The 8,102-nt window shown below is 37.6% G+C and overlaps 2 protein-coding genes across 2 annotated transcripts; both read left to right on the top strand.

Moving 5' to 3' along the window:
• Window positions 1-1,105: 1,105 nt before the first annotated feature.
• On the top strand, window positions 1,106-4,191 carry LOC133307366 (transcription factor MYB58-like). The gene is made up of 3 exons (XM_061507869.1): window positions 1,106-1,252; window positions 3,093-3,222; window positions 3,351-4,191. Exons 1-3 carry the CDS (start codon window positions 1,114-1,116, stop codon window positions 4,189-4,191), a joined length of 1,110 nt encoding a protein of 369 aa, XP_061363853.1. The 5' UTR covers window positions 1,106-1,113.
• Window positions 4,192-7,001: 2,810 nt separating this feature from the next.
• On the top strand, window positions 7,002-7,727 carry LOC133307365 (uncharacterized). Its single transcript, XM_061507868.1, has 2 exons — window positions 7,002-7,145; window positions 7,188-7,727. Exons 1-2 carry the CDS (start codon window positions 7,002-7,004, stop codon window positions 7,725-7,727), a joined length of 684 nt encoding a protein of 227 aa, XP_061363852.1.
• Window positions 7,728-8,102: the final 375 nt, after the last annotated feature.

The following is an 8,102-nucleotide window of genomic DNA, read 5'->3' as shown; positions in this document are numbered from 1 at the left end:
TATATATATATATATACACACATATACATATACATACATCGGTTATCGTTTCTCAAGTCACTTAAGATAACCTTATTTTCTGTCACTCAAAACTACGTTATTTTGAGTGTTAGGAGAATTAATAAAGGATGTTTTGATAAAATTCATGTAATAAATAAACAAACAGAAGTACCAAAACACCCTTCGTTAATTCTTCTAACACTCCGAAACACCATTCATTAATTCTCCTAACACCTAAAACGACGTAATTTTGGGATGGTCGAATATAAGGTTATCTCAAGTGACTTGAGAAATATTTTACTTATAAATATATGAGATAAGATCAACTTACACAAATGTATAAATAATAAGTCTTAAATCAAATCTTAATCGTTGATTTCGTGCATCTAACAGTTGAGATTTATTGGAATTAATAATTAATTAATGAGTGAGATCCATTAAATCTTAACCATTAGATGCACGAAAATTAATGGTTAATATTATGTGTAAGACTTATTATTTTTATATCGGTTTAACATGATCCTACCACTATATAAATATATATATAATATATATATATATATATATATATATATATATTAATTGAAATTAAATATCATAAAAAAAAAAAATGAAAGTCAGCAATTTTATTGTTGGGAGAATGTTGACATGAGGAAGGCAAGTGTAATCATTTTTAAAATGTTGGTGGCTCTGTTCTCATTCCCATATGTGGTGTGACACGTGTAGTAGAAAACCTCCAAAAAATAGACAAAACTCAAATTCTAAATTCTTTGAATAACTACAGTACATTCATTAAAATTTAAGTTACGGAGATTTCCTAATAAATAGGAATTAATACAAAGAGAAATTCATTTATTACAACATATGCATCATAGTTATTATAATAATATATTCCTGGATTTCATTCTATTTAGTGCATTGCACCTTTCACTTGTGGCATGACTCTTGTGGGTTCATTGCAGAGTCTTTCCTTAGTATATATAGGCAGAGGGAGAACACATGAGTGAAGCATATTTGAACTATTATGTGAGAAAAACCATATAGCCTTGGCCTTTGAAAGTGGCAAGAGTGCATATAATTATTGGACATAAGGGTCTGTGAAAAGAGATCATCATGGGGAAAGGAAGAGCACCATGCTGTGACAAGACTCAAGTGAAGAGAGGACCTTGGAGCCCTGCAGAAGACCTTAAACTCATTGCTTTCATCCAGAAACATGGCCATGAAAATTGGCGTTCTCTCCCCAAACAAGCAGGTATATATATATCATACCTTTCTCTCTCTTTCTCTCTATCTCTCTGTGTTTGTGCACAAAGATACAAACTTTGTGGAAAAGGGGTGTCTTCATGGTGCACTGAATTTTGTGAGAATAGTCTCTCTCTTTTCCATCATAATGGCATTAGTTTCAAGTTTCAACCACTTTTTTATACTTGATCTCTTTCATTTTATAATGAAATGAAATAAATTTTGCAATTTTCATCATCCATTATTAGATTTGCATTTGCATTATTGCTTCTATTGAAATCTGATGCGTGTGATAAATCCTAATTTATGTTTCTGCATTTGTATCATTACTACATCAATTGTTCATTTCATTCATTGGCAATTTTCTGCTGGTTGTTCTGGGGTAGATTTTTTATTTTTTATTTTTCTATAAGTTAATTGAATATGATTTATGGGTTCCCTTTTTGTTATTTGACATGACAAGAGCATTTTCCTACACACACAAATCAAGTGTGGGTCCCACGCTTAAAAAAAAAGTCAAACCAAAATCAGGATACGACGCCGTATCCTTAGGATACGACGCCGTATCCTTGTTGCAGGAATGAACAGTGTCATTCCTGCAACATGATTGTTATATTTCCCATGATTTATTTACAATAATAAAAAGAATGAAGACAAAACAGTTTGGCAGAAAGTAGTGACATTTGGCTTCCCTCAGGTTAGCAAGAGAAGTTAGAAACGTTGTCACCAATCTGTGAATTTGTGGACCCTCCTACCCATAACCATAACATTTGAAATCATGGTTAGAGAAAGTTAAATAAAATTTTTTAATATTCTATTCATTTAAATGAGATTAATCTCTTTCGTGAGGTTGTTAATCTCAAATAGTTTCATCTAGGAATCTAAACAAGAGACTTTTCAATCACATCCACACGCTTTTTAGGTCGTACAACTTACCAATTGTACCACCCCTCTAAATTCAAACAAGAATAAATATTTTTTTTTTCTAGCAAATTTCACGATATCTGTTTTAGTCTCTAACAAATAAAAAATTTATTTGTGATTTCTAAAATATTCAAAATGAACCAATTTTAGTTCTTCTGAAGGACTAATGTGGATCTTTTTTGAATTTGTGAGGAATTACAGATAGTTTTTTTATTTGCTAAGGACTAAAGTGAGTATCATAAAATTTGTTGAGTACGAAAAAGAATATTTACTCTTAAAATAAAAACATTTTATATGGCTGACATATCCACCTGCCATTAATATGGTCCAGCCAGATTGAATGTCATTAAATGTATGAAAAATTACCATGATCACCATAAATACACATAAAGACTATATAAGGATATCTCTTTATTAGGTGTCATTATACCAGTATAAAATCTTTGATTTCAATTTTTATTTAAAGAAAAAGACTATTTTCAAATTTGAAGTTTCCTAGTGTGGATTATATAATTAATTTCTTTTGTTTCCCCCTAAAGTAAACAAATGAATATTTCAGCTATTTTTGTTCATTGAATTCAATTATTTTCCGGGAAACACTTTTAAAAACATCTAAATATTTAAGAATTGTTGATATAGTGGGATCCAGATAGTCAGATTTAATCTGTCTAAAGGGTAGTGTGTTCGAATTCTAAGAGTCTCAATTACTCAAAAGGGTGAAGAGACACAAACTTGAAACCAAATTAATTGGACCAATTACAATTGCTGATTATAAAAGAGTAGGGTGATAAAAAAAGAGCATGCAATATTCATGCCTTCAAAACCAGGGTATCAGAAATTTCAAGTTTTAATTTTTGACTATGTGATCCTAGTGTAGATGTTATAAAACATAGCTCTCCCTCACATAATATTTGTATGATATTAAGGGCTTCTGCGATGTGGGAAAAGTTGTCGTTTGAGATGGATCAATTATCTCAGGCCTGATGTAAAGAGAGGCAATTTTACAATAGAGGAAGAGGAAACCATAATAAGGCTACATAAGGCCTTGGGAAACAAGTGAGTTTTTGTGTCTCAAAATCAGAAAATATGCTTTTTTTTCTTTATTTTTAAAGCTATTTTTGTTTTGTTTTTTCATTTTAGAGCATTACCATATCTAAGTATGGTTCCAAACAAATTGGTTTCAGGTGGTCAAAGATTGCATCACGTTTGCCTGGTAGGACTGACAATGAGATCAAGAATGTGTGGAACACACACTTGAAGAAAAGATTGGCTCTGAAAAGTTCAGAGTCAAGTGCAGATGAATCCAAGTTAGAATCATCAATCACTTCCTCATCTTCATCTTCATCTGAGTCATTTTTATCAAATGAGAGACCAAATCTAGCAAAGACTAGTCCTGTAAATGAATTTAATGTGCAAGCTTCCCAAGTGACAATGACAGAGAAAATTGTGCAAGAATCTGAAAAACAAGTATCTAATGAACTTACGATCATTACTGAAGACCCAAAAGAGTCATCAAATTCATTGTCTTGTGTTGAGTCAAATATCTTAAACTCAAACCAGATTGTTGCTTACAAACCAGAACAAGAATTGGCTTGTCCATTAACCTATCTAGGACTTTATGATGTTGACAATACATTACAAGAGGTGGATAAACCAAACAATCTTCTTGAAATACCATGGGAATCAGATTATGATTTTTGGAAGTCATTAGATAACCTTGGATCCTTCCAATCAAATGAAATCCAATCAGAGGAGTTCCCAGCTAGCCAAAGCCTTCATTTTGGAGAAGAGGGTGTTCAAGATGCTGAAGGCATGAAGTGGTCCCAAGACTTTGAGAATGAGTTTGGAGTAGTAGGTGAAACAACTGAGTCAAACAAGGATCAGTTCCTATCAAAGAATTATGCTGTTGCGCCAGAAATGGACCATCAGATACTTGATTTTGATGATATGACAAGGCCAGAATCTGAATTAGACTTTGGTTATATTCAATTATGGCCCTCTTGGCCTCAAAATACTAGCCTTTAAGTTTAATACAAATAAGTAGTTGGAAAAAAAGTCCATTTTGAGAATCATGAATTTGTGATATACTCAGTAGGTATACTGACTATGGTAAATTAATCAAGCTGATTAGGTCTCTTTGATGTATGATGGGTTTCATGTATCCTCCTCAAAAATCAAGTTAGAAAGGTTTGTAGATTTAAGCAAAAATTTAGAGTAAAATATATTCAATAATTTGTTGGTAAACAACAACTATCATGTACTTAGCAAGTGGGTAGGTGATATATCCTCCACTTACTGTCACCAGTGTGACATTTTTTCTTCATGTCCCCACACCTTTGAAGAATTGAAACTTGCAAGTACAAGACTCTAGTGTGGTAGCATGTGAAGAGCTAGCCACAAATGTTGTTTTTTCTACTCAAGTCAATTGAAAAATAAAAAAGAAGAAGAGAAAATCCAAGAAAAAAATAAATAAAATCCAAGCCACAAATTGAAAAAAGATTAAAAAAAAGAAAGTAAATTGGTGGTTAGCATGCATTGGACCAGGTAATGATTGGGACAGAATCTTACCAAACTAGAGCTACCTAAAGGGTGAGGTATCATTGGTTACTTTCTCATTGAGTTCATGACAATTAGTCTACCAACGAGGGTGATAGAATTTGAGTGCTATCATCAATCAAAAGGGTGAGCAGTGAACTTCATTGAATATACAGTTTGTTTGATTTGCCTTTACAAATCTTAGAAGTAAAGCGTTGATTGAACAAAGCTATGATAAACTGTGAGCATATGTCGTTATTGTACCTTGTCTAGGGGTTACCACCGACTTTGACTGTGTTTAAATAAGTTGGCATAGATAGACAAGGAAAATGGTATGGTTACTGTTATGGACCCGTATAAGGGGTCCATTAAGTGACAGGTTCAATAAGGAGCTATTTAATATGTAAATCTAATGTAATCACAGATAGATATTCATCAAGGATACTAATCCTAATACGACAACATAGCAAGCAGGCATGGGCCCTTATCAGAGGCACCAAAGGCCCATCCACACTACCCACATGTAACCTCTATAAATACAAGGTAAACCCTAAAGATACATTACGCTCTCTCTCTTACTGTTATGCTGTCACTATGCGCACACACACACACCCCATTGGCTAACGCCGTTAATAGTATTCTGTGCACAGATATCTGCTTGACTCAAAGGTATCTCCTCCATAGATACCTTGGAGAGGGAACTAGATCCAAGAGTAACATACTAGCCTATTGGGCTGGACATCTCTGTCCCAAGGACAGAACATTGGCACCGTCTGTGAGGAGATTTCTCAACTTGGAGTTTGATATTCCCACGAATCTGACTAAGGATGGTAGTCCACACAAGGAGCAGTAGCCAGCAGCCACCCCAAAACCAGAATCAACCACTGGATCCAGTTCTGGAAGAGGTGAATCAGCCTCAAAACCAGCCTCAAAACGATGTGGATTATGATCACGTCCATATCAGCGAGGACGTATCAGATACAACCTCCACTCCAGCACCCCGCAACCGAGTTGTTACCCCAATTCTGAACAACCCCCACCAACATCCTGGGGAGTTGGCTGCCCACGTTGCCCAGTCTGCCGATCCTGACTCTCGGCTGGCTCAAAATGTGCTTGCTGCAATTTTGCAGCGAATGACAGAGATGGAGAATCGTAATAACCTCCAGCGGCAACAAGACTTCCAATGGATACAGGAGGAGAATACCAGGAGAATGCGAGATCTGGAACAACGCTTAATGGGGGTGACTGGACCAGGGGCGAGAGGAACCGAAGGCTAGGATACCAATGGCCGGGAAGGAAATCGCAACTCGGATCATCAAAACCGGGCTATTGAGGTGGGAAACCGAGAAAGGCCTAATCCGGTGAGCACGATGATTCCGAACCTGGAGAACCTGACAATGGGTGACCAGAACGCTGCTGTGTAGGCCCTGACTCAAAACGCTTCAATAGAAGCAAATGGGCAAAGACACCAGGATGGAATCCACCCCAACCAGAATGCACAGATCATCAGAGGGCGCGTGGAACCTGGTGCCTACAGAAGAAAATATAGCAGGGGGCAGTATAATAACAGCCCATTCACTGGGGAGATTTTTAATGCTCCCTTCCCAAAAGATTTTGATTCGGCGCGATTAACGAAATATGATGGAAGTCAAGACCCACAGGTCTACATCGATGCTTTTGATACGGACATGTACATCCGAGGGATAGATGAGCCCCTCGTATCTCGGATATTTGCTATAACTCTGACTAGGGCTGTGCAGGCATGGTTCTCTACCTTACCTGCCAACTCCATTGGGTCCTTTGAGGAATTTGGGGAGAAGTTTCCCTTAAACTTTGCGACAAGCAAGAAACATCCCAAATCCGAGTTTACACTTGGAAAGATACGTCAACAACCCGGAGAAACTCTCCAGAAATACCTCAACTGATTCAAAGATGTTGCGTTGCAGGTGTCGGGTTTACAAGAGAATGTACACGTACATCTCATTGTGGCTGGCTTGGATGGAGCATCCAGGCTAGCCAAGTCGGTTTACAAAGACCCAGTGAGGACGTTGGAGGAATTCAGAACCCGTTCAAAGAAGTATCTCGAACTCGAGCAAATAGAGATTGCAAATGCGCAATTTGAAGAAGGTAAAAGAATTAGCCCGAGAAGGAGAAGCCCGGTCCCGAAAGAAAAAGAGCGAACTGGTAATAAGAAGAAAGACTCTAGAAATAGAAATCCAAATGGCCGAGACCGGATTGGAAGATACGAGAAATGCACATCGTTGAATGCCTCACGCTCTCAAATCTAGAGGGAAGTGGCAATGACGGAGATGAAGAAAGTAGAAAGACCCCGGCCTATATTCGACAGAGGAGGTTTGGATAAGTCCAAGTACTGTGCTTTCCATGATGGACCGGATCACACCACTGATCAATGCTGGGATCTCCGAGATGCTCTGGAGAAATTTGTTAGAGATGGAAGATTACGCTAGTACGTGATCAAAACCCAGGGTTCCAAAAATAACAAAAGGAAGTCTGGAAACCGAAAGAGAAGCAAAAGCCCGGTTCCTGAAAAGAAAAACAAGGATGAAAGGAACCAGAAAGATGATTCCAACCATGATGAATTCCCGGAAGTGAAATTTGATTGTAACTTAATTAGTGGAGCCCTTAGAGGAGGAGGAGACACTGTAAGTGCCAGACGAAAGTATCTGAAAGAGGTCCTTTCTATTCGCGATCGTCCCAAATTCAAGGAGGACCTTAGCAAACCAGACCCTCCTCTGCTGTATTTCACAAAGGAAGGCATGCATGGTGTTTTGTCGGGACACGTAGACGGATTAGTCATCGCTGGAACCTTGGTGAACTGCCGAGTTAAGAGGATTTTCGTCGACGCAGGGAGTAGTGCCGACATTATACTGTGGGATGCTTTCAAAAAGATGAACCTTGATGAGGAGGACCTCAAACATTGCAAAACAACCTTGATAGCTTTTAATGGAGAGCATACACCTCCTAAAGGCTATATAGATCTCAGGTTGACCCTGGGGACAAACTAAGCGTTCAAATCAGAACGGGTCAGATTCATAGTGGCTGATTTCCCATTAGAATATAATATAATTCTGGGGAGATCAACCATACACCAATGGGACATGCTGGTCTCTACAAAGCACCAGAAGATAAAGATGATGAGTAGCAAGAATGAAATAATCACTGTTTGTGGAGATCAAAAAGAATTCAGAGGATGCTACTTTGACACTGTCAAGGAAAACAAAGGCGGACATTCGAGTCCTCCCCGGATCCATCCGGGGGACAAACTCGGCAGGAAGACGATTCCTCACCATTCAAGGAAGCCTGTTAATATGGTGGAACTGGACATAAAAGAAGAAGTAATCCCGAGGCTGGGCCTAATGGGGAATTAGAAAACCTCGTAC

Source organism: Gastrolobium bilobum, unplaced genomic scaffold (assembly GCF_033153095.1).
Source record: "Gastrolobium bilobum isolate Gb01-03AN ecotype WA unplaced genomic scaffold, APGP_CSIRO_Gbil_v1 utg713, whole genome shotgun sequence".
NCBI lineage: Eukaryota > Viridiplantae > Streptophyta > Magnoliopsida > Fabales > Fabaceae > Gastrolobium > Gastrolobium bilobum.
This window is presented reverse-complemented; position numbering and strand designations above follow the sequence as displayed.

What these genes read in the sequence shown, in the direction of transcription:
- LOC133307365 (XM_061507868.1), top strand. Translation starts at nt 7,002, where the DNA reads ATGACGGAGATGAAGAAAGTAGAAAGACCCCGGCCTATATTCGACAGA. An exon ending in GAGATGCTCTGGAGAAATTT is followed by an intron (nt 7,146 to 7,187) that starts GTTAGAGATGGA and finishes ATCAAAACCCAG; the next exon opens with GGTTCCAAAAATAACAAAAG.
- LOC133307366 (XM_061507869.1), top strand. Translation starts at nt 1,114, where the DNA reads ATGGGGAAAGGAAGAGCACCATGCTGTGACAAGACTCAAGTGAAGAGA. An exon ending in TTCTCTCCCCAAACAAGCAG is followed by an intron (nt 1,253 to 3,092) that starts GTATATATATAT and finishes TATGATATTAAG; the next exon opens with GGCTTCTGCGATGTGGGAAA. An exon ending in CATAAGGCCTTGGGAAACAA is followed by an intron (nt 3,223 to 3,350) that starts GTGAGTTTTTGT and finishes AATTGGTTTCAG; the next exon opens with GTGGTCAAAGATTGCATCAC.